General features: G+C 38.3%; 1 protein-coding gene across 3 annotated transcripts in view; it reads right to left on the bottom strand.

Moving 5' to 3' along the window:
• MPP7 (MAGUK p55 scaffold protein 7) overlaps nucleotides 1-26,722 on the bottom strand; it is a 283,309-nt gene that overhangs the window by 79,995 nt on the left and 176,592 nt on the right. For all 3 annotated transcript variants that reach the window (XM_066280418.1, XM_066280420.1, XM_066280419.1), the window contains exons 4-5: nucleotides 11,069-11,146; nucleotides 7,594-7,674 (exon numbers count right to left, since the gene is read on the bottom strand). In XM_066280418.1, coding sequence (XP_066136515.1) covers nucleotides 7,594-7,674; nucleotides 11,069-11,146 — 159 coding nt within the window. The remainder of the gene's footprint in view (nucleotides 1-7,593; nucleotides 7,675-11,068; nucleotides 11,147-26,722) is intronic.

Here is a 26,722-nt window from a genome sequence, read left to right as displayed (position 1 = left end):
TCTAAAGTCAACTCCATGTTCTAAGTATGTCAGGTCCACAGAATTAAGTGTCCAACTCATAAGGTGATTCACACTGATTTATTTCTCTAACAGAAAGCTTCATTTTTTCCCTTTAGCATGCTTTAATAAAATCTCATCCATTCTGCATGCTCAGGCAATGAGTAATTTCTTGCAAGTGAATGTTTTGGAAAGTTAAAAAGTTACAACAAATCTTATTTTATTGCCTTTTACAAATCTACCAAATTTTCCCCAGCTCCCTAAATAATAATACTATGTTCTAGAGATAATGTCACTTCACTGTTTTATCAAAAATAAGCCACAGAATGGTGACTCATGGAGGCTGATTTGCCTTTAATGTGACAATCTGATGCCTAGGAATACTTCTTACTTATTAACGACTCCCCCTTTGCTTCCCCTAGAAACAAAGTCTTTGTAGAGATCAATATGCCTCCATTAGTGTCCCCAAATGCCACCAACATTATTGTTGATGGAACGGTCCATCCTTGCAGTATGCCTTCAGTCTCTACTGTATCTATTTAGGTCTTTTACTACTTGGTACCATTTTCCTTTTCTCACCATCTGTTGTTTTCTTTTATACTTTATTTTTTACTGGACTCTAATACTTGAACAATATGACAGGATTATGTGGACATTATTGAGTAACAAGAACACTTTATTTTTTGTATATGGTACCTGGCCAATCAAATCACTGATTGAAAGAATGGGTGTAATATTTAAATCAGATGAGACTATCGATACAGAATGACAAGTCATTTTCTAGCTATTCAAGACTCGAGGGCAACAAGTTATACAGGAAAAGTGCTGGCATATACAGGGTGGGGCAAAAGTAGGTTTATAGTTATTTGTATGAAAAATAATAAATAATAATACAAGAACAAACACTTGTGTTTCATGTACTCACAACTGTAAGTCTACCTTTGCCCCATCCTGTATTCTAGTGGTGATCAACTAGCAAAACTAAAAAATAAAAATAAATAAAACTAGCTTAGTTGGTTAGAATATTGTCCTAATACATCAAGGTTGCAGGTTCAATCCCTGATCAGGGCACATGCAAGAATCAACCAATGGCCTGACTAGGTGGTGATGCAGTGGATAGAGGGTCAGACTGGGATGCGAAGGACAGAAGATCGAAACCTAGAGGTTGCCGCCTTAAGCATGGGCTTATCTGGTTTGAGTGAAGGCATACCAGCTTGAACACGGGGTTGCTGGCTTAAGCATGGAATCATAGACATGACCCCATGGTCGCTGGCTTGAGCCCAAAGGTCACTGGCTTGAAGCCTATGGTTGCTAGCTTGAGCTCAAGGTCACTGGCTTAAGAAAGGGGTCACTTGCTTTGCTGTAGCCCCCCAGTTAAGGCACATATGAGAAAGTAATTAATGAACTAAGGTGCCACAACAAAAAAATGATGCTTCTCATCTGTCTCCTTTCCTATCTGTCCCTATCTGTCCCTCTCTCTGACTCCTTTCTCTCTTGCTTAAAAAAAAAGTCAATGAATGCATAAATAACTGGAACAACTCAGTGTTTGTGTTTCTCTCTTTCTCTCTCTCTACAATCAATAAATAAAAAATTAGCCCTGGCCAGTTGGCTCAGCAGTAGAGCGTCAGCTTAGTGTGCGGAGGACCCGGGTTCGATTCCCGGCCAGGGCACACAGGAGAAGCGCCCATTTGCTTCTCCACCCCTCCGCCGCACTTCCCTCTCTGTCTCTCTCTTCCCCTCCCGCAGCCAAGGCTCCATTGGAGCAAAGATGGCCCGGGCGCTGGGGATGGCTCTGTGGCCTCTGCCCCAGGCGCTAGAGTGGCTCTGGTCGCAACATGGCGATGCCCAGGATGGGCAGAGCATCGCCCCCTGGTGGGCGTGCCGGGTGGATCCCGGTCGGGCGCATGCGGGAGTCTGTCTGACTGTCTCTCCCTGTTTCCAGCTTCAGAAAAATGAAAAAAAATAAATAAATAAAAAATAAAAAATTTGAAACAAAAAATTAATAGAACAAGGCTTGCAAGGGGATAGGAAAAAAGAACCTTCTCCTGCTGTAAAGGCATTGTACACTGAGAGAAACCATCTAGACCAGGGGTAGTCAACCTTTTTATACCTACCGCCCACTTTTGTATCTCTGTTAGTAGTAAAATTTTCTAACCGCTCACCGGTTCCATAGTAATGGTCATTTATAAAGTAGAGAAGTAACTTTACTTTATAAAATTTATAAAGCAGAGTTATAGCAAGTTAAAGCATATAATAATAATTACTTACCAAGTACTTTATGTCGAATTTTCGCTGTTTGGTAGAATAAATCTTTATGAAACAACTTACTATAGTTAAATCTATCTTTTTATTTATACTTTGGTTGCTCCGCTACAGCCCACCATGAAAGCTGGAATGCCCACTAGTGGGCTGTAGGAACCAGGTTGACTACCACTGGTCTAGATCATTGCTAAGTACAAGCCAACAATTACTTTCAAAATTTTTAATGTACAAAAAAATTTAACCCAACAATTTACTGATCATACAAAATTCTGTGATAAACAAGAAATGTACTTATTTTAAATATAGTGCATAGATACAGCAGAAAAGCAGAAGCAACGGAATGTCCACTTCTAAGGGGTGTTAGAGATGATTATGTTGATCCAAAGAGAAATCTAAAATATCCAAATGTTAAAAGTTCACAAATAAAACAGTAAACAGTGAATCCTATTTTCCTATTTATAATTAGAAAAAGATGTATAAGTTATATATGTGTATTCAAAAAGGAAGGAAAAGTAATTCATTAAATTAAACCAATTAAGAGTGGCTATAATAGAGGCATGTGAATGAACACAAAGTTCATAGAATAAAATGTCATTAAACATAGGAAATGATGCTCATCTTCACTAATAAAGCAATGAGGATAGGAGCTTCTATTTCTCTATAGTTTGAATTAGAAATGCAAGTATGTACTATCAAAAAAATTTTGTGTATTTTTAGAAGTATCAGAATACTTCTTGAAAGGTAAAATTACAGTAATCAACTATCAACTGACTAAGACAAATATCATAAATTATTTACATAAATATTCTAACTTCATTGATGGATTTTTTTTTTACTTTTCATGTGTGTATAAGGGTGTGTCTGTACCTAAGGTTTGAATACTTCCCTGGTATACTTCTCTACCTCATAATTATGATTCAATTTTCTACACTTAGATATTTGGAATTTATTCTAATAAAGGAAGTTCGTCACTTTTTCCCAATGATTAACCACTTGCCCCAATACCAGCATTGAAGCTACATCCAATCCACCTATGCCCCACTTCCTTTCACCCACCCCTCACATCTGTGATCAAGGTCTCCCTCCATCCCTCCGTTCACATCCCACTCCCTCACCTTACCACCACTGCCCCATCCCAAATAACTGTCCTGCACATTCCATACCAAGTGAGTATATGTGACCTGCCAACTTAAATGCTTTCAAAGGCTTTCCACTGTCCTTAGGATAAAATCCAAACTTTTTACTAAGCTCACAATTAGGGTAGCCATATAATTGATCATCTAAATAACCAACTGAAATTTAAAGGGAGGTCTGACCTGCGGTGGCACAGTGGATAAAGTATCGACCTGGAACGCTGAGGTTGCTGGTTTGAAAACCCGGGCTTGCCTGGTCAAGGCACATATGGGAGTTAATGCTTCTTGCTCCTCCCCACCTTCTTTCTATCTCTCCCTCTCTTTCTCCCCGCCTCCCTAAAATGAATAAATAAAATTAAAAAGAAATTTAAAGGGAGGCTATGAGGATAATGCTGGAAACTAGAGGCAGGAACCAAACCATCCCAGGCAAACTCATCAAAGGCTCAACCGCCCAGCTCTAAACTTCCGCCCCTCGTCTTTCACAAACCACTGTCCAGCGACACTGAACTTATTCTACATTCTTTAACTTGACAAGCTATTTTCTTTCTGAGATTTCACATCCTTTCACCTTACTTAAAACATTTATTTTTCACCTCCCACCCCACCTTTCTCTCTCTCCTCTTCCCACTTTGGTTACTTCACACTCAACCTTCAGGTATTAACTGAGATGCCACAACCTCCAGAAAGTTTCCTTCCACTACCTCCGATCCAAGCTTAGATGTAGCACCCTCCCCTCCATGTTCCACAGAATTTCCACGTGTTCCCTTTTTTTACCCAACATTCCTCCTGTCATCTTCATTAATACATATTATCTTCTGTAAGTTCTATAAGGCCTACAGAATAAATGCAAAAGAATGAATAAAGACCTGACTCCAATGTCACTGTACAAATTACCAGAGAAAGTTGTAACACTTTTCAAAAAGACTTGGCAGATCTGCGGGATGCATGTGTTACCTCTCCATATGTGGTTGCATATATATATCTGTGTGTTTAAAACAGTCTTTATTACTTTGGTAATAACCATCTCAGGCTTCTTGTCTGTATCATGAATTAAATATTTAAAATAAAACAGCAATCTTTAAAAATAAATAATTACTTCCTTTATCCACTAAAAAATAAGATAATATTTAAACTAATATCAAAAATTCATTTTTCGTGTTTTAACTTAGTTCAACTAACAATTCATGTACAGATGTCATATTCTACTGTACCTTGCTTCTGCTTAGAAAAAAAAAAAGCAAATATTTCAGTTTATTCCCAGGACAAAAAGTAGTTGTTGATCATATTCTGAAATAGTCTAAAACTTATTTTGAGGATGTACTTTTTAAAGTAATACCTACAAGAATGATATTCAAAGTGATAATGGTTAATATAAATGATTTTAAGAAAAACAACTTAAAATGTTAGGTCAAAAAGGAAAGAAAGTTTTCTTCCTTTTCTTCCCAAGACTGGCTAACTAGAAAAAGGCATTGCCAAGTGCAATATCCCATGCCTAGAACCTTACCCACTTTCCACAAATTATTTCATGCTGACTTCTAACCCACTCTTCAGTCATATGCTATATAAATATGAAAAATAAGCACAGTTATCCATCTAAAATATTTCTGCCACAATGAAGTTCAAGTATTCAATTATAAAGTTTTAACCAACGGTAGAACATAATGCCATCTAAAATCATACCTCCCTCTCCAGCCAAATACCAGTTTCCATCCAGTATAATCTCTTTATTATTAGCTATTTCATTTCAAACACCCTTGAATAGAATACCAAATTCATGCTTTATTTTGTTTTGGTCAAAACTTTATAATGCTCAAACCAAAATAATACTTCTCAAAAGGAGTTTAACAAGTTTCTCACAGCTAAGCCTACCATACTAAAGTTAATATTAATTTCTCATGTGAAGTCTAAAACCAAATGAAGACATTTTCAGAGCATTCTCTGGTCATGTATTCCATGGAAATGGAATCTTCCCATTTCCACATACTCTGTCCTTAAAATCAAGCAACTATCTGCTCTAATACAATCTTTATTCTTTTTTACTATTAATTTTAATGCAGTGACATTGATAAATCAGGGTACATATGTTCAGAGAAAACATCTCCAGATTATTTTGACGTTTGATTATGTTGCATACCCCTCACCCAAAGTCAAATTGTCTTCCGTCACCTTCTATCTGGTTTTCTTTGTGCCCCTCCCCTCCCCCCCACCCCCTCTCTCCTTCCTTGCCCTCCCCCCCCTTACCATCACATTCTTTCAGAACTAATTTTTAAGCCCTCTCCTCTGTGTCATTACAAGGGAATGACTCCGCTTCCCCTTACTGCAACATATTCATGTACTCATGCCTGTACCACCTTCAGGGATTAGAAAGTATAGTCTATCCATGATTTCGCTTCATCTTTTATTTAGTACTATTTCTCTTTTTTAAAAAAAATATCAATTTAAGACACATATAGCAAGCACAGCTCCAATGGAGATTTTTCAAGGTAGGTAAAGACTGGTTTTTTGCACTGAGACAGAAATTTTCATCTAACAGTCTATATATGCTTACCAGAAATCACCATAATACAACCAATCATTTTAATTACATAATTATATAATTCACATGTAATTTGACTTGTAAACAATATTTCACATGCAATTCCAGTAGATTCAAATCCAAAATGTGTAAGTTTTGGAATGCACTGCATTTAGGCCCTTAGAATTAAGAGAAAATTTTCAAAATGCCTTCTGTTGACTAATCACATTTAGAGAAAAAACAAGTGATAAACATGGAAGGAAAATGGCAAGGAGAAGTAAAGTCCATCTACCAATATTTCAGTGGTATTTACACTGGAAAACAGCTCTGCTCTATAAAATAGTAGGATATATTAAACCATGAATTGGTAGAGACAGGAGGAGGAGGAAGGGGAGAGGAGGGAGAAGAAGGGGGAGGGGGAGAAAGAGGAGAGGAGGGGGAGGGAGAGGAAAAGGAAGGAGGGGAGAGGGAGGAAGAGGAAGGAGGGGGAGGGAGAGGAAGGAAGGAAGGGAAAAGGAGGAGGAGGAGGAGGAAGGGAATGAGGAGAAGGAAGGGGGGAGAAGGAAGGGGGAGAAGGAAGGGGGAGGAGGAAGGGGGAGGAGGGAAAGGGAAGGGGTAGGGGGAAGGAAGAGGAATGTTAAAAAGCGATCCTACAGAAAAACAGATATACTTGTCAAATATATTGGAATACCATTAACTAGCCAAGTAAAATGAACATAAACCAAATCACTAATAGGTTCTATATTATACACTCAAAACTTCATTTAAGCCTGACCAGGTGGTGGCGCAGTGGATAGAGCGTCGGACTGGGATGCGGAAGGACCCAGGTTCAAGACCCCGAGGTTGCCAGCTTGAGTGCGGGCTCATCTGGTTTGAGCAAAGCTCACCAGCTTGGACCCAAGGTTGCTGGCTTGAGCAAGGGGCCACTCGGTCCACTGAAGGCCCACAGTCAAGGCTCATATGAGAAAGCAATCAATGAACAACTAAAATGTGGCCACGAAAAACTGATGATTGATGCTTCTCATCTCTCTCCATTCCTGTCTGTCTGTCCCTATGTATCACTCTCTCTGACTCTCTCTCTGTCTGTTAAAAATAAATAAATAAATAAAAATGCTCACACATTTAAAAAAAATTTTTAAAAAACAAACAAACTTCATTTAAAAGGAAAATAACCTTTGAAGCCACATTATATCTGCCAACTTAAATTCAGAATTATCCAATTAAACTATTTTATAATTTGTCACATTATCATCAAAAGTTCAATTCCTTTTTCCTTAATGAAATTTAGGCTATAAAAATACTATATACTTATTGAAAATAAATTTACTTGAGAATTAAGCACATAACAAAATTCATCTGAATTCTCTCAGAAAGTGGCCCTGTTGGCAGAGGTGGATTTAACGGCGGAGGCACTGGGCGTGCACTCTGGGCCCCGACTTCTGGAAGGCCCTGCAAAACCCCAACTCTACACTTTTTTCTAATGACACCAACTTTGGTTTCATATGTGCAATTTTAACATTAATATTACATAATATTTTTTATTTATTTAAAAATATGGTTAACATGTATTTTTATTTTCCCTCTCTCTTTTTTTTTAAGGGGCTCAATATTTTCTTCTGTGTTCAGGAATTCAATGGACCTTAATCCGCCTCTGCCTGTTGGAAGATATTTATTGCATGTCCTCACCTTCACACTGGGTTTTGACAGTAGTTTCAACAGCTCTCTGATCTCAGTATTTAATGGCTTGTTCTGAAGCTCTTCAGCCAGCTGCAAGAGAGATCACACTGACATAAAGAATGTTTAATCAGAGCACTGTGTAGCTGCATGTGTGACCACCAAAATCGATCTTGAGACTGTCTAATGGTTAAGGAAAAGTCAGCATGAAAGAAAACCGACTATCAATCACTGCTCTTCTTTGTAGGCTCTTGGTAGCCCAGGTCCTAGCCCACGCTCGTGGCTAAGTGCAGTCCCAGGAATCACATTGGCCAGATCACCTTCTAATTTACTGCAACGAGAGCAAACCCCAGCATTCATCTATCGATGGTCTTTTGCATGCAGACAAAGGGCTACTTGTAAAAAGACTGGATTAAACTCTGACACTATTTTTGAAAAAAAAAGAAAGAAAGAAAAGAAAAGCTCTGAATGAGGTGGTGAAATCCACAGTATTTCCAAAGACCCACAGTAGCTTGCTGTTTATAGAGCTAGGGTGAAAAGGACTAGAATGCCCCTAACAGGGCAAAGCTCCAAAATTTTTATTATGTTTACCTATACAGACTAAGGAGTCTGTTAAAGGTAAACCAGGTTAATCATAAAATGACTTATAATAGGTTGACTACTCCAGTTAAAAACACTGTATTCTATAGCAAGTCATATTTCCCATTGGCTGGTTCTAGCTAAAAGCAAGAACTAGAACTTTTTTTTTTTTCTCACAGAGACAAAGACAGAGAGAGAGAGGAACAGATAGGGACAGACAGACAGGAACGAAGAGAGATAAGAAGCATCAATCACTAGTTTTTTGTTGCGACACCTTAGTTGTTCATTGATTGCTTTCTCATATGTGCCTTGACTGTGGGCCTTCAGCAGACCGAGTAACCCCTTGCTCAAGCCAGCAACCTTGGGTCCAAGCTGGTGAGCTTTGCTCAAACCAGATAAGCCCGCGCTCAAGCTGGCGACCTTAGGGTCTCAAACCTGGGTCCTCTGCATCTCAGTCCAACACTCTATCTACTGCACCACCGCCTGGTCAGGCATAGAACTTTGAACCTGTCTCATGTTCTCCATTAAGAGATCTTCCGCCTGACCAGGTGGTGGCGCAGTGCATAGAGCACTGTACTGGGACCAAGGTTCAAAACCCCAAGGCCACTGGCTTGAGCACAGGCTCACCAGATTGAGCATGGGGTCGCTAGTTTAAATGTGGGATCATAGACATAACCCCATGGTCACTGGCTTGAGCCTAAAGGTCACTGGCTTCTGTGTTTTCACTCTGCTGTAGCCCCCTCCCCCATCAAGGCATATATAAGAAAGCAATCAATGAACAACATAGGAGACTAAGGAGCCACAAATTGATGCTGTCTCCCTTCCTGTCTGTCTCTCCCTATTTGTCCCTCTCTCTGTCACACACACAAAAAATGAGAGATTTTCCAATCAAAATTCCTAGTCAATTTTAAGTTATAGGAAGGATCATTAATTTTCATAAGAAGAAAAGCAAGACTCAAATAGAAAAAAAAAGATTGAAATACTACAGATTCAAACTATGTACATATATTTTAATTTGAAACCCCTCCTTAAAACATTGCATGAAATTTGCCGCCCTATTGTTTCTACTGAGCTAAATATAATTGTTTTTATCTCTGGGAAAGGGCTTTTCTCTAAAAGGAGGACAAAATATGTATTATACATACAAAAAAATAAAATTGATATATTCATTGCTTACATTTTAAAAGTAATTTTACTTTTTTAAAGTAATGTTTTTACAAAATTAACTTACTGAAAATTGCTACGGGCTCTTTAAACTCTTCGGTCACTTAATACTTAATATTTTTTAATATTCCAATATATTGCTCTGACGAATTACAAAATGCTGTTCTACCATATTTATAATATCATCATAATATGACTCGGCCTTATTTATATTGGTTTATAAACAGTATTTCCTCAAACCTTCAACAGAAATTTTTTTTATTTGACTTTTTTAAGTGGCAATGGAAGTTTTTTGTAGAGCTATATCTATACTTTTATTCATCTTCCCTTCAAATGTTTTGGTTCTGTAATACAGAAGTAAACTTCATCATAAAATACATATACTGAAAAAACATCCTTGTAATTTGTAATTTCTGTAGATAAACATGAAAGAAGCCCTGGCCGGTTTGCTCAGTGGTACAGCGTCAGCCTGGTGTGCAGGAGTCCCGGGTTCGATTTCCGGCCAGGGCACACAGGAGAAGCGCCCATCTGCTTCTCCACCCCTCCCCCTCTTCTTCCTCTCTGTCTCTCTCTTCCCCTCCAGCAGCCAAGGCTCCATTGGAGCAAAGTTGGCCCGGGCACTGAGGATGGCTCCGTGGCCTCTGCCTCAGGCGCTAGAATGGCTCTGGTTGTGACAGAGCAACGCCCCAGATAGGCAGAGCATCGCCCCGTGGTGGGCATGCTGGGTGGATCCCGGTCGGGAGCATGTGGGAGTCTGTCTGACTGCCTCCCTGTTTCCAACTTTGGAAAAATACAAAAAAAAAAAAAATGAAAGAAAAAGTGTCTAGGGTTAAGCTAAACAGATAGCCCACAACTTGGAGAGTTATTACATGTGCTTTGTTTTCTACATTGGAAAGTAAGAACTATCAAAGAAAATGAACCTCAGAAGATAGCCAATTTATTTTCTTATAGAGATGGCCCTGATATTTTACTACACTGCATTATAATTGGTTTTAACATAACAAAGTAAAAACTTAAAAAGCAAATTAGCTCCCGAAGGTCACGGACACCTGCCTTCACACTGAACACCCTCTCCCTAGCTCAGTGTCTCTCAGAGTTTACCCAGGTGTGCTCTCCAGTCATCTGAGTCCCAAAGTTAGCAGTAAGAAACAGCAAGTTAGCTCCCTACCCCAGACTGAAAATAAAATTATAGCTACAGGAAATTAACTACTCCATCAATGCCAACTGCTTCTAAAATTTATTTTTTGGTTATGAAGGTAATTTGGAAAGGTCTAATATCCATAAATCATGACGATGCTTTAGAATCCATTTTAAAAACAATCCTGTCTTTGATGTATCGCGTAGGCGTCATTCCTACACTAGCATCTGTCATTTTTTAGTACTGTCAGCAGTAGTTATCTCATTTGTCTTTATTTCTCCAAAACATTCCTCTTGTCTGTGACTTTCTCCCTGCACTCACAGCTGACAGTTCCTCTCTCCCCCAAAGAATTACAGTTGAAAATTCCTATTAGGTAGTTACCAAGGCAGAACAAGAGGGTATCTACATGCAAAATTCTTTAAACAGGGGAGTGAAAATTAGCATAATATCAGCATAAGCTCTGTGATGACAGGGCTTTTGGAAACATTTGCTGCTTCTAGTTTTCATTCCTAGAGTTGCGCGTGTCTGTCTGAACTAGGGACAGGTCCTGCTGCGGCCAGGCTGCTGGGAGAAAGAGAGGCCGGCCGGGGCTCTCAGGGCACTTACATCGTCGGCCAAGGCTGCCGCGCCGTACAGGATGGGCACAGGGCTGTGCTTCTCATAGCAGTGTAATTTTTCATGTATCTGGAAGAGAAGTAAATGCAGATAAATTCATCTGCTAGCAAACAACCTGGGATAGTTAACTACTTTTATCATTGTAAAATAGAAACCAATCATTGAACGTTCTGAACAAAAACTGTATGTCTTTAGAAACCTACGATGACAGGTATGTGTGCATAACTCACTCACCTATTACTATGGTCCCGTGTTTATAACAAGAAGTCAAACAGAAAAAAGAATCGTCATCATATAGAACTCACATAGAAACGACACTTGTTTTCTGCCCCAACAAACATTAGCTTAATAAAAACCTTTAATTTCTTAAACATACTGCTTCAATAGTTCAAGTGCTGGTTGTAGATTATATTCCTGCTAATAATGTAAATTATGATCGAGGCAAAGCGGTGAAGCTGCAGCCAACGCCTGACACTGGGTGCGCTATAGCCGCCACGGCAGAGGCGCTGGCAGAGGCGCTGGCACGCACGGCCCGTGGCCGGCACTCCGGGGACACACTGTTCCTTTTACTGATTCTTTTTTCCCCCAAATTGCCAACTTCACTCTCAAAATTCAAATTTCTAAGAAATAATGGGATTTCTCATAACTAGTCAGCTTAAACAAAATAACTTTCCAATTGGAAAACATGTAAAATTATATTAATAAAAAAATAATTTGGGACTTAATTTCCCAGAAACACAAAGGCAAGAACATACTTTAAAGCATTATAAGGCCGAGTTCCTTTAAGATTCTAGTATTATAGTTAAGAAACGAAAGATGCTTTGACAAATGCAAAGCTGCCAGTGTTGGTCGAATCTATTTCAGCTCTTATAGAGGCACACTTAAAATTTTACATTTGAAAACTTACTTTAGCTTCTTTTTTATAGTTGACCAAACTGCCCCCACTGTACTATACGAAAAACAGGTGCACCTCACAATTTCCTGTTTCTAACAGGTATCAAGTGATACACTCTTTAATTACACTCAAAGCTAACCACATTCTCTTGTAAAAAGTCTGGAAGATAGATTTGATTTTGAGTACCCTGACGCTATTGCTAAGAGAGGATTCCGTTACCTTTTTGGCAACCTGGTGCATAATGCAAAGCATCAGGGAAAGAATTTTGACACTTATGATATTACCAGAATGATCAGGACCATATTTTTATTTAACAGCTTAGGAATGTTAAATAAACATTTATCACACTGGAGTAATAAACAAATTTTCAAGAATACAGATTTACAAAAAATAAGACTTAATTTGAAAAACTATTACAGTGTAATTTGAAATCAACCATCCTAACAGCTAAGTTAATTTTGCTTCATTATCGAGAATCAGGTTATCTTCACATATACTATCCACTGAAATTACCCTCACATAAACTCCTCCAACTTTACTGCTACTTGTTTAAATTAAATGTCTGCTTTCCTGCAATAATTAATATAGAGGCTCATACGTATTAGATACCATGCAGTTATATTACTCATGTAATACTTATTAGTACTGTTTAAAAAATAGTCTTCATTGAGTTCAATTATCTTAATACTTTAACCTTTAAGAATAGCAATGGTAGACAGCACCTTCATCCCATTTCATAGAAACACAGGTACACAGGAGAGAAACAAGTTGCTGTGGTCCCATAAACAGTAAGTGCAGAGGTGGGATTTAAAACTCAAACCATCTGGCTCAGCATCACAACTCTTGATCAGCCTGCTTGCCTGCCACTCAGACTTCCATTTCACAGGCATTCCCCGCTGACTTCATTCACTGCTGAATGAGTATGACCTGCTGCAGGACACCAAAGAGGCTGGATACACGTGTGACAAATAGTAATGGCGGTTTAACGACGACAGGATTACTGATGGTTCCTCTCCACTTCTCCCCCCTTATTTTTGGTTTCCTGTGGTTACTGTTTCTTCTGGATTAATTTATATCAATACTATAATTATAATCTAAAATTACATGCCCCCAATACATTATTTCTCTACTTAATTTGCTTCTGCTGAATATTTTTTAAAAATAATTGGCCTATTTCTACATCATCTGCTCTAGAACAGTGTTTTTCAACTGCTGGTCCTCAGAAGACTGAACCACCTGATAGATGAGGATTACAGACCCAGTGATCTTAGTCAAATTCGCTTATGTTTATGGCGATTTCTGCTTTGGTGGTCCCCAAAATAATTCTCCTATTTTCACAGGTCCCCAAGGGTAAAAAATGGTTGAAAACCACTGCTCTAGAGCCTCACCCAACAGTCCATCCCTACCCGGCCCACCTCTGGACTTTGTAGTGTACTGAGAATTTTAAATGTTCTAGAATTTCTAAATTCTAGCAGCCCTAGGTTCTTATATATTTTACTTCAGTGCATAGTTTTAAAAATTAAATTGATAGGAAAGTAAAAATTACCCTTGAACTATTCACTCTTGCCAAAAATAATGACAGAAATTCTGCTTTTTAATAATACCAGGGGAGAAAATTGAAATGCCAAAATGATTTTTAAATCCTAATACAATAAACAGGTAACATGTATAGACTTCGCCACAAGGCTGTCCAAGGGAACTCTCTGCGAGAACTCTACAGCAGCTTGTTCACTACGGAACTTGGACCAGTCACGTGTGGCTATCAAGCACTTGAACAAATTGCGGCTCATGCACCTGAAGCACTGAATTTTTTATTTAATTCCAATTAATTAAAATTAAAAAACCCACAGTTGGCTAGCATTCTCATACTAAATAACATGGCATAGCTGTATATAAGACATTCTGTGATTTCCCCTTTTCACCCCAGAATAATCCGCTCTGATACAGTTAGGCAAATTTTCCTGTGTGGTAACATTTTGGAATCCAATAGACAACTCCATAACCAAAGACGTGGCTTAGTCGTCAGGCAAACTAGCACCTATCACTAAATGTCATGGATAGCCAAATTGGTAAAAGTCTCATTTATTTTAACTAAACATGTCCCTTTGAAGACTCAACCACGTAAAGAAAATGCACTTTATTTCTCTCCCCTGAACAATAAGCAGAGAACAAAAGTGGAAGGAGCTGTGGGAAGAAAAGAAGAGAAAAAATGTCTGGAGAGAAGGGGAGATTCTTCAAAATTTCATATGAAAAATGTGCAGTTCTTCAAATATAAAAGCCTAAAAACAAATGGCATGCTAAAATATTTAAAATATATTAGTAAAAAAAAGGACATTTCAAAATGCATCCACATTTATGCTCCATTAAATAGTGTAAAGTATGTAGCCATAAAGGTTTGTTTATTCTAATTACCTTTGTTATCAGAAAAAGTCAGAATAAGTCAGTTCTGTATATAACCAAGTCTTAGAGTAAAATTATAATTACCGGCCCTGGCCGGTTGGCTCAGTGGTAGAGCGTCGGCCTGGCGTGCAGGAGTCCTGGGTTCGATTCCCGGCCAGGGCACACAGGAGAAGCGCCCATCTGCTTCTCCACCCCTCTCCCTCTCCTTCCTCTCTGTCTCTCTCTTCCCCTCCTGCAGCGAGGCTCCATTGGAGCAAAGATGGCCCGGGCACTGGGGATGGCTCCTTGGCCTCTGTCCCAGGCGCTGGAATGGCTCTGGTCACAACAGAGCGACTGCCCTGGAGGGGCAGAGCATTGCCCCCTGGTGGGTAGAGCGTTGCTCCCTGGTGGGCATGCCGGGTGGATCCCGGTCGGGCGCATGCGGGAGTCTGTCTGTCTCTCCCCGTTTCCAGCTTCAGAAAAATCCAAAATAAATAAATAAATAAATAAATTATAATTACCTTCATTTACACACATTTTTTCTGAAAATTCCATTCCTATTTCTTTTTTTATTGATTTTAATTTGTTGTGTTTACATAGTTACAAGTGTACCCCTGAATATATCTCCATTCCTCCCCGGTGTTCTCCTTGATAACCCCTTTGCCCCCTCCCCCCACCGCCTTCCCCCCTTCCCTCCATGATCTACTATCCTGCCATCTGTCTCTCTGTGTTATGTTTATATACTTTCACTATTGTATTTCCTTTCTCTGATCCCCTCCTTTCATGCCCTTTCCCTCTGCCCGCTTTCCCTCTGGACTCTTTAACTCCTTTCTCTGCCTCTCTTCTGTTCCTCAGTTCACATTGTTCATTGGATTCCTCATATGAGTGAGGTCATATGATATTTTTCTTTCTCTGCCTGGCTTATTTCACTTAGCATAATAGACTCCAGGTCCATCCATGTTGTCACAAAGGGTAAGATTTCCTTCTTTTTCACAGCTGCATAGTATTCCATTGTGTATATGTACCACTGCTTTTTAATCCACTTGTCCATGGATGGACACTTGGGTTGTTTCCAGATCTTGGCTATTGTAAACAATGCTGCAATAAACATGAGGGCATTTGCACACATCTTAAAAATAAATGTTCAATATCTACAAGGGAATCTGATGCCAATCATCTTCTACTATATACACAGTAGGAATTGTCTTAAATAAGGCTTCATGAACACAAGTATAAATAAAACTTAACTAGCCCAGCACAATCATTTGCATTCAGCCTCTCAACATTGTGTAGAGGTTCTGAAACTGCAATAGCCACTGGTGGTTACCAACAGCAATAGTAAATAAACCAAGGCTATAAAATCTGTTTCCTGTCTTCTATTATGAGTGTAAAAAAGTACTGAAAATAACAGCTCAGCAGTTTGAATCTCTACTATGTTCACTGAAAATACCTAATCCAGAACATGTGTACCACTCACCTCTCTCTTCTGGCTAATTGCCTTGGTAGTAACTCCAGAAAAGGAAAGTTAGAGAACTATCAAGAGTGGCCTCCTATTCACCACAAAAGGTTATATTATCATCTGACATCAGTATTTATGCATTCTTAATTTATCAAGAATTTTTTTAAAGAAGGAATGATCAATTTCACAAAATGCTTTTCAGTATTTATAAACATTTTGTTTTATTAACTTGACAAACTAATATGGTAAATTCTATTTATAAATTTCCAAACACTTATCCTTGTACTGCCAAAATGAACCTCAATTATGATGGGTTTTTCTTTAATGTGCTGTGTAATCCCGTTGGTTAGTATTTTGTTTAGAATTTTTGCATCAATATTCATAATTGACTCTAGCATTTGTGGGAGTTTGGGGCAAGGGAAGTTGGTTCTGTCATTATTGTGTCTTGAGATCATTGTTACAGTCATTTCATTGTTTTTATAAAAGCTATCTTTTCATATGCTCTGAAACATCTAAATACAACTGCAATAAACTCTCCTATTAAGTATATGGTTCATAAGAATTAGAGGATATTTCAAAATGAGTATGAAGCAATAAACTATCCCCTAATTTTTGTGAGCAGTATAGCTGATGGAATTCTCTTTAGAAACCAGCTGGTCTGAAATATTTTGGAGGGTAGCCTTATCCCTCAAAGTGCTTTATTTCTTCTGGTTGGTTTATGGTAGTTTCTCCATTCAAGTTTTTCTCTCTCTTATAAGATCAGCTGCATAAAATACTATGTCCTAGAAAGGCCTGGGGTACAGAGACACCAACCAAAAACACGGAGAGGAAAAAGGAAGAAGTTAACCTCTCAAAATCAAGAAAAATCCACAGACTTTATAACTTGTTGCACTATTTTTTTGTTTCTTTCATCTACTTGCCTTTATTATTATTATTTCTATTTCCTCCACCTTGGTCCTTTTATTCTCTGTATGTCTTATTCTTTCCTCTTCTTGAAATACACTACCCATAAGTGTTACATTTTATTTCTTTTCTTCTTCCTTACTCTCTATGAGGGTTACACTCCAAAACCCTTACTCTCTCTTTTTTTTCTTTTTTCTTCTTTCCCTTTTCCCCTTTTTCTTATTTCTCCCTCTCTATTAGTTTCTTCTTTTCTCCTTTTACTTTTCCTCTCATTCAATCCTCAATCACAAACAAATTATTTAATTTGGGATTCAAGTTTTGGGGTTTTTTGTGGCATTTTGGGTGCTTTTTACTTCGCTTTTTAACTCGTTAGCATTCCTCCCAACCCTGGATTTCCATTCTATTTAATCTTTGCTCCACTTATTACAATAGTTTTTTTCCCCTTTTTCCTGTTTCCCTCTTACCCTCTCATTATATCTCCTAGTCAACTATCACTTACAAGCAAATCATTTTATACTTGACCAAATTTTTTCCTTTTTTGTATTTTGTGGGTCCCTACTTCCTTTTTTGCCCCTGAACACTTCCCCCCAACTCAGGCCCTCCATAATAGGCAGTTTTTGTTCCATTTAGCATAAAACAATTCATAGTTCATCACAATATTTTCCTAAGGAGGAGGGGAGAGGAGGGGAAGAAAAGGGGGGAATAATAAATTATTATTACGGTTTTTTTTCCAAAATTTTTTCCCATTTTTTTTACTTTTTATTATTTATTAATTCCTATTAGTACTATCAACAAGACCACCCTCAGATGCCAGAAGAAGAAAGAAGGAAATCAAATATCATGGATACAAAAGATAGAGAAGTAACAGATAGATGTGGAAAAAATCTATGGAGAAAAAATTTAATATATTGACAACCTTGGAGCTAAATGACAGAGAATTTAAAATAGAAATCCTAAAAGTACTCAGAGATATAAAAGAAAACACAGAAAGGCAATTTAGGGAGCTCAGAAAACAACTCAACGAACACAAAGAATATATTAACAAGGAAATTGAAACTAATCAGAGATGAAAAACTCAATTCATGAACTGAAAAACGAGGTAACAAGCTTAGCTAATAGAAAAGGCCAGAGAGAAGGTAAGATTAGTGACATAGAAGATAAGCAACTTCAGGCACAACAGACAGAAGAAGAGAGAGACTCAAAAATTTGAAAAAAATGAGAAAGCCCCACAGGAATTGTCTGACTCCATCAAAAAGAATAATATAAAAATAATAGGTATATCAAAGGTAGAAGAGAGAAAATGAAATGGAGAATATATTCAAACAAATAATAGACGAGAACTTCCCAAGCCTGTGGAAAGAACTAAAGCCTCATATTCAAGAAGCAAACAGAACTCCGAGTTTTCTTAACCACAACAGACCTACTCCAAGGAACATCATAATGAAAATGGCACAAACCAACGACAAAGAAAAAATTCTCCAGGCAGCCAGGGAAAAGAAGAATACAACATATAAAGGAAGGCCTATTATTGATAAATTATCATCAGATTTTTCAGCAGAAACTCTACAAGCTAGAAAGAGTGGATCCCAATATTTAAAGTTCTGAAAGAGAGGAACTTTCAGCCAAGAATACTATATCCGTCAAAGCTATCCTTCAAGTACGAAGGAGAAATAAAAACATTCACAAATACAGAAAAGATGAGGGAATTTATCATCAGAAAACCCCCACTCCAGGAAATACTAAAGGGGGTTTTCTAACCAGATTCAAAGAACAAAACAAAACAAAACCACAAGTAAAACCTCCACCAAGAACACAATAAAACCAAATTTAAACTGTGACAACAAAAGCAAAAAAAAGGAGAAGAAGACGGAGATTAACAGTAGAAAAAGACGATGAAGTACAGAAACACTCATAAGATAGGGTACTACAATGAATACGGTAGGTACCCTTTTCATTACTTAATGGTAACCACCCTTGAAAAAACCACCACAAAAACACTTGACTTAAAAAAGGTAGCAATAGAGGAAAGAAGTATGGAATACAAAAAAACAAAAACAAATGATAGAAAAACAAAAGAGAAGAATCAAACAAGATACAAAACTAACAGAAAGCAATTTATAAAATGGCAATAGGGAACCCACAAGTGTCAATAATTACACTAAATGTAAATGGATTAAACTCACCAATAAAAAGACACAGAGTAGCAGAATGGATTAAAAAAGAAAATCCAACAGTATGCTGCCTATAAGAAACACATCTAAGCAACAAGGATAAAAACAAATTCAAAGTGAAAGTCTAGAAAACAATACTCTAAGCAAATAACACCCCCCAAAAAGCAGGTGTAACAATACTTATATCTAATAATGCTGAATACAAGACAGAAAAAGTAATCAGAGACAAAAATGGTCATTTCATAATGCTTAAGGAGACACTAAATCAAGAAGACATAACAATCCTTAATATATATGCACCAAACCAAAGAGCACCAAAATATATAAGACAGCTACTTATTGACCTTAAAACAAAAACTGACAAAAATACAATCATACTTGGAGACCTCAATACACCGCTGACGGCTCTAGATCAGTCATCCAAACAGAGAATCAATAAAGAAATATTGGTCTTAAATGAAACACTAGAGCACCTGGATATGATAGACATCTACAGGACACTTCATCCCAAAGTGACAGAGTATACATTTTTCTCTAGTGTACATGGAACATTCTCAAGAATTGACCATACATTAGGCCACAAAAATAACATCAGCAAATTCAGAAAAACTGAAATTGTACCAAGCATATTTTCTGATCATAAAGCCTTGAAACTAGAATTCAACTGCAAAAAAGAGGGAAAAACCCCCACAAAAATGTGGAAACTAAATAACATACTTTTAAAAAATAAATGGGTCAAAGAAGAAATAAGTGCAGAGATCAAAAGATATATACAGACAAATGAAAACGACAATACGACATATCAGAACCTCTGGGATGCAGCAAAAGCAGTGATAAAAAGGAAGTTAATATCACTTCTAGGTCTATATGAACAAACAAGAGAAAGCCCAAGTGAACCACTTAACTTCACACCTTAAGGAACTAGAAAAAGAAGAACAAAGACAACCCAAACCCAGCCAAAGAAAGGAGATAAGAAAAATCAGAGCAGAAATAAATGAAATAGAGAACAAAAAAACTATAGAAAAATTAATAAAACAAGGAGCTGGTTCTTTGAAAATATGAAAAAAATGGACAAACCCCTGGCAAGACTCACCAAGGAAAAAAGAGAAAGGACTCATATAAACAAAATACAAAATGAAACAGGAGAAATCACCACAGACATCATAGATATACTAAGAATTATTGTAGAATACTACAAAAAACTATATGCCACCAAATTCAACAATCTAGAAGAAATGAATAAATTCCTAGAACAATACAACCTTCCTAGACTGAGTCATGAAGAAGCAGAAAGCCTAAACAGACCAATTAGCAGGGAGGAAATAGAAAAAACTATTAAAAACCTCCCCAAAAATAAAAGTCCAGGCCCAGACAGCTATACTAGTGAATTCTATCAAACATTCAAAGAAGACTTGGTTCCTATTCTACTCAAAGTCTTCCAAAAAATTGAAGAAGAAGCAATACTTCCAAACACATTTTATGAGGCCAACATAACCCTCATACCAAAACCAGGCAAGGAAAGCACAAAAAAAAGAAAACTACAGACCAATATCTCTAATGAATACAGATGCTAAAATGCTAAACAAAATACTAGCAAATCGAAAGAACAACATATTAAAAAAATAATACATCATGATCAAGTGGGATTCATCCCAGAATCTCATGGATGGTTCAACATACGTAAAACAGTAAACGTAATACACCATATCAACAAAACAAAGAACATAAACCACATGATCTTATCAATGGACGCAGAAAAGGCTTTCAATAAAATACAACACAATTTTATGTTTAAGACTCTCAACAAAATGGGTATAGAAAGAAAATATCTCAATATGATAAAGGTCATCTATGATAAATCATCAGCCAACATCATATTAAATGGCATAAAACTGAGGACTTTCCACCTTAAATCAGGAATAAGACAGGGTTGTCCACTCTCTTCACTCTTATTTAGCATGGTGCTAGAAGTTCTGGTCAGAGCAATCAGACAAGACAAAGAAATAAAAGGCATCCATATCAGAAAAGAAGAAGTAAAGGTATCACTTTTTGCAGATGATATGATCCTATACATCGAAAACCCCAAAGACTCCACAAAAAGATTACTAGAAACAATAAACCAATACAGTAAGGTCACAGGATACAAAATTAACATACAAAAGTCCATAGCCTTTCTATATGCCAACATGAAATATTAGAAAACGAACTAAAAAAAAATAATCCCCTTCACGATTGCAACAACAACAAAAAATACCTAGGAATAAACATAACAAAGAATGTAAAGAACCTATATAACAAAAACTACAAAGCATTGTTAAAGGAAATCAAAAAAGATACAATGAGATGGAAAAATATTCCTTGATCTTGGATAGGAAGAATACATATAATCAAAATGGCCATATTACCCAAAGCAATTTATAAATTTAATGCAATTCCCATCAAAATTCCTATGACATTTTTTAAAGAAATGGAACAAAAAATCATCAGATTTATATGGAACTATAAAAACCCCAAATAGCCAAAGCAATCCTAAGGAAAAAGAATGAAGCTGGGGACATTACAATACCTGACTTCAATCTATATTATAGGGCCACGACAATCAAAACAGCATGGTATTGGCAAAAAAATAAACACTCAGACCAATGGAACAGAATAGAAAGTCCAGAAATATAACCACATATATATGGTCAAATAATTTTTGACAAAGGGGCCAACAACACACAATGGAGAAAAGAAAGCCTCTTCAACCAATGGTGCTGAGAAAACTGGAAAGCCACATGCAAAAGAATGAAACTCGACTACAGCTTATCCCCTTGTACTAAAATTAATTCAAAATGGATCAAAGACCTAAATATAAGACCTGAAACAATAAAGTACATAGAAAAGACATAGGTACTAAACTCATGGACCTGGGTTTTAAAGAGCATTTTATGAATTTGACTCCAAAGGCAAGAGAAGTGAAGGCAAAGATAAATGAATGGGACTACATCAGACTAAGAAGTTTTTGCTCAGCAAGAGAAACTGACAACAAAATAAACAGCCACGGCCCTGGCCGGTTGGCTCAGCGGTAGAGCGTCGGCCTAGCGTGCGGAGGACCCGGGTTCGATTCCCGGCCAGGGCACATAGGAGAAGCGCCCATTTGCTTCTCCACCCCTCCGCCGCGCCTTCCTCTCTGTCTCTCTCTTCCCCTCCCGCAGCCAAGGCTCCATTGGAGCAAAAGATGGCCCGGGCGCTGGGGATGGCTCTGTGGCCTCTGCCCCAGGCGCTAGAGTGGCTCTGGTCGCAATATGGCGACACCCAGGAGGGTCGCAACATGGCGACGCCCAGGATGGGCAGAGCATCGCCCCCTGGTGGGCAGAGCGTCGCCCCCTGGTGGGCGTGCCGGGTGGATCCCGGTCGGGCGCATGCGGGAGTCTGTCTGACTGTCTCTCCGTTTCCAGCTTCAGAAAAATGAAAAAATATAAAAATAAAAAATAAAAAAAATAAACAGCCAACTAAACGGGAAATTATATTTTCAAACAACAGCTCAGATAAGGGCCTAATATCCAAAATATACAAAGAACTCGTAAAATTCAACAACAAACAAACAAACAATCCAATAAAAAAATGGGAAGATGACATGAACAGACACTTTTCCCAGGAAGAAATACAAATGGCCAACAGATATATGAAAAGACGCTCATCTTCATTAGTTATTAGAGAAATGCAAACCAAAACTACAATGAGATACCACCTCACAACTGTTAGATTAGCTATTATCAACAAGACAGGTAATAGCAAATGTTGGAGAGGCTGCAGAGAAAAAGGAACCCTCATTCACTGTTGGTGGGAATGTAAAGTAGTACAACCATTATGGAAGAAAGTATGGTGGTTCCTCAAAAAACTGAAAATAGAACTACCTTATGACCCAGCAATCCCTCTACTGGGTATATACCCCTAAACTCAGAAACATGGATACATAAAGACACATGCAGCCCCATGTTCATTGCAGCATTGTTCACAGTGGCCAAGACATGGAAACAACCAAAAAGTCCTTCAATAGAAGACTGGATAAAGAAGATGTGGCACATATATACTATGGAATACTACTTAGCCATTAGGAATGATGACATCGGATCATTTACAACAAAATGGTGGGATCCTGATAACATTATACGAAGTGAAATAAGTAAATCAGAAAAAAACAAGAACTGCATTATTCCATACATTGGTGGGACATAAAAACGAGACTAAGAGACATGGCCAAGAGTGTGGTGGTTACGTGGGGGGTGGGGGGAGAGAGAAGGGGTGGGGGGAGGGGAGGGTCACAAAGAAAACCTGAAAGAAGGTGACAGAGGACAATTTGACTTTGAGTGACGGGTATGCAACATAATTAAATGATAAGATAACCTGGAGATGTTTTCATTGAACACATGTACCCTGATCTATTAATGTCACTCCATTAAAATTAATAAAAATTTATTTAAAAAAATAAAAATAAACAAAAGTTTTTAAAAAAGCCATGGACCAACCCATTCGTGGTTACATATCCTTAAGTTAGGATTTTTCTTCTATTCCCACCTGATCCTAGAAAGAGACAGACCTGATTCGTTGCCATCTCTCTAGAAAGGTATTGTAGTTGGAATGTATGTCATCTGGCCATTCACTAACACAGTAAGCCTAGAAACCCATGTAGCTGTTTTATGTGTATGTCTCAGCTCCAGTGCCCCACCATGATCTAGCCTCAGTGCCAGCAGAAAGTCCCCTCCTCCTCCCCACCTATGGCTAGCCCCTCTAATGTACCTGCAACATAAGCTAAAGCAGTCCCCAGTAGAGCATTTGCTTTACTCCTCATTTCTGAACTGTGCGGATATCCCTTGCTTTTTTAAACACTTACTAATGCATTTAAAGAAGTATTTGCAATTATGTACTCAGAACTTCTAGGTACCTACTGTAGGAATCAGAATCTGCGTTGGTTATTTAATGTAAATTAATTCTGGCATCTAATAAGGCAGCATCCACTTCCTTTATGTAGTAATGTTATTATAAAAGTGGGGAGGGTCACATTTTACTTCCAGGAGGAGATCTTAGGTAGCTTCATATTTGACCTTTCAAGAGTTACTATGTTCATTTGGTCATGATACTCATTATGGTAAGTCTTTCTACCTGATTTCAATGTATTTTTTTTAAGTTGAAAATAATAGTTCATCTAATTCAGAATTATCTTTGCCAGGTTAAAACAGAGATCCTTATAATGTCTTTGTCTTTACACCCACCCCTGTATTACATTGTGCACACAAGCACAGTTACAAAAAAAGAAACAAGCTATGAGGCTGTAACTTTGTTCAAGTGACACAGCCAGAAAGGGGGGTGGGGGAGCTTTCCACTGGAAACCACTAGGAGCAACTGGTTACACTTTGCTTTCAATGAAGGCATGGTATTACCAAAACCTCTACAGAGATGAGTAACTCTTCTAAGGGGCATGCATTAAATTGGTTATAAGGACCCAAAATGGGTCCTTAATTTTTGGTTATAAGCCAAAAATGGTTTTTAGGCTTAAGTTAAATTATAAAAAGCAACAAACCAAAAACCTTTTGATTTTGGTTGAATGTATAGCAATTCTATTTGAAATCATTTCCCAGAACCTCTCCACAAATAGGATTCCTTTAGTTCCCACAACTCTACCAAAAAGAAAGTAGACTTTATCCGATTAAAAAATAATTAAAAAGCCATTAAAGAGGAGCGACAAGGCCCGGTTTGTGCTTTCCTCCAATTTCCACCTGAGCTGGGGAGGAGGGGCCTGGAAACAGGAAGCCAGCTAAAGGGCTGTTGCTGCAGTGGTAAGCCACCCCAGGGACCCGTTGGGGCCAGTGCAGGCTGCCTGGGAGGCTCCTCAGGCTTTCTTCTTCCATTCACAGGCCTGATGACTCCATCACCTCTCAGGAGCCACACCACTGCCTCTACCCCTGTGCCAGCTGTGAAATGGAGTCACTCTTGTAGCTGCTGTTCTCCTTGCTGTCCCCCAAGATAAGTATACGGGTCCATATGCTTTAGAGACTTTACTGCTAACACATGCGGAAAGGGACAAGGACAAAGAAAAATACATGTGAAGAATTTATAATATTTTCATAGTTTTTAAAAATGAAGTATCAATATAACTTATTCAGAGCTGGAAATATACACCTGCCTATAGCTTAAGAGATAGGTAAAATGCAATCATGAACCATACCTATCGTCCCATCTGCCACTTCCCAGAGTGTATGTATACAGTATACGTGTGTATATGCATAATATAGCCAAGAGAACAAGACAGAAAATGACTTACAACAGATTGGAAGAGAAAAATGGAAGTGGGAGTGTCCGCCTAGTGAAGAGTTAAGCAATGAAGGCAAGTCTCCCAGAGAACCTGTCACAGAGAATGGGAGTGCCCATAAGAAGACTGAAGACACTCTGCAGCTCAAGCAGCAGATCTACCTCTGTGTTTGCCTAAGCAAGGGAGGGGAAGTGAGGTGAGACGTCAGGCAGAACAAAGAAAGGGAGCAATGGTGGGTCAGATGATCTCTGGCCCACCAATGGTGCTTGAGCCTCCTAGGGATCAAGTGGCCCCCACTCGAGGAGCAGTGTTTGAGCCACCTTGTTGATGATCTACACGTCAGCCCTGTAAAAGGCTCTGGATGGCACACACTGTGCACCCAGGAAAGATGCAACATTTGTGCACTTAAAGCAAAAAGTAAAGTAAGGATGTCCCTAAGTATTAGCCTGAGAAGAAGGAACAACAATGTGAATAATTAAGTAAATATAGTTCCTTCTCCTTTTCTTTCTCCCAGCCCCAACACACTAGCAGAGCTGGGTCTCCTTCCAGAAAGAAACCAGCCTGCCTCCCCAGGTGTGTGTGAGAGGAAATGGGGAGCAAGGGGATGAAGAACACACCATGTCAGCTCCTCTACTCTAGCCGTCACAGGGTGTGTGTGTGTGTAATGTAAATCTGATACCAATGACAAAGGAGCCTTAACCTGGTCTTTTAATAACATTGTTTTTCTCCATCAGTGAAAATGCCAATCCAGTGACAAAAGCAAATAACATCATATTATTATGAAAATAGTATCAATCTTGAAATAGTCTCAGGGACCCACTTTGAGAATCACCACTGCCTATGGCCATACCATTCTGAAAGTGCCTGATCTTGTCTTATCTCAGAGAATCACCACTATATACAAACTCTGGTATGTGTAACACACACAAGGAAATCTAAAATTTCTTTGGGGCTGCACCACTCACAGTTAATTACACTCCTCGAGCATAGGAATACTAACACTTTTTACCTAATGCACACTTCCTTTAGAGTTTAGCCTGTTACCTGAAACCACAGGACCAAGCTACTCTCAGAATCTGATCAGACTTTTCTATAAAACCATGATCTCAATGTCTAAAAGCTGTAAGATGACGACTATTTGACTTTTAGAGTTAACTCAAACAGAGACACACAAGAGGTTTCAGCATTTCATAAAACTTAAGTTTGCTAAGTCCCTGCTGTGGTTTCATTATTCATATTTCTTTAAAGCGCAGCCTTTCCCTGGCCTGAGAGCACCTTCACAGGCCGCCTCGCCTGTGAACACATGTAAACCTAGGGAATTTATGACGGGGTCCTGGCCGAAGCGCCTTGGGCACCCACCCAGGACTGCTATTATCATCTTCTTTTCTTTATTGCACCACTTCAAAACTGTCCTTTCTTTCACACTTTTGTATGGTTTTCAACTCTGCATTTTTTACTCTCCTATAGTTTATGTCAAAAATGCTAGTCTATGTCTCTGCTTTGTGTACTAATATAACAAGTTACTTGCTTATACTAAAACCATCAC

Source organism: Saccopteryx bilineata, chromosome 5 (genome assembly GCF_036850765.1).
Source record: "Saccopteryx bilineata isolate mSacBil1 chromosome 5, mSacBil1_pri_phased_curated, whole genome shotgun sequence".
Lineage (NCBI taxonomy): Eukaryota > Metazoa > Chordata > Mammalia > Chiroptera > Emballonuridae > Saccopteryx > Saccopteryx bilineata.
This window is presented reverse-complemented; position numbering and strand designations above follow the sequence as displayed.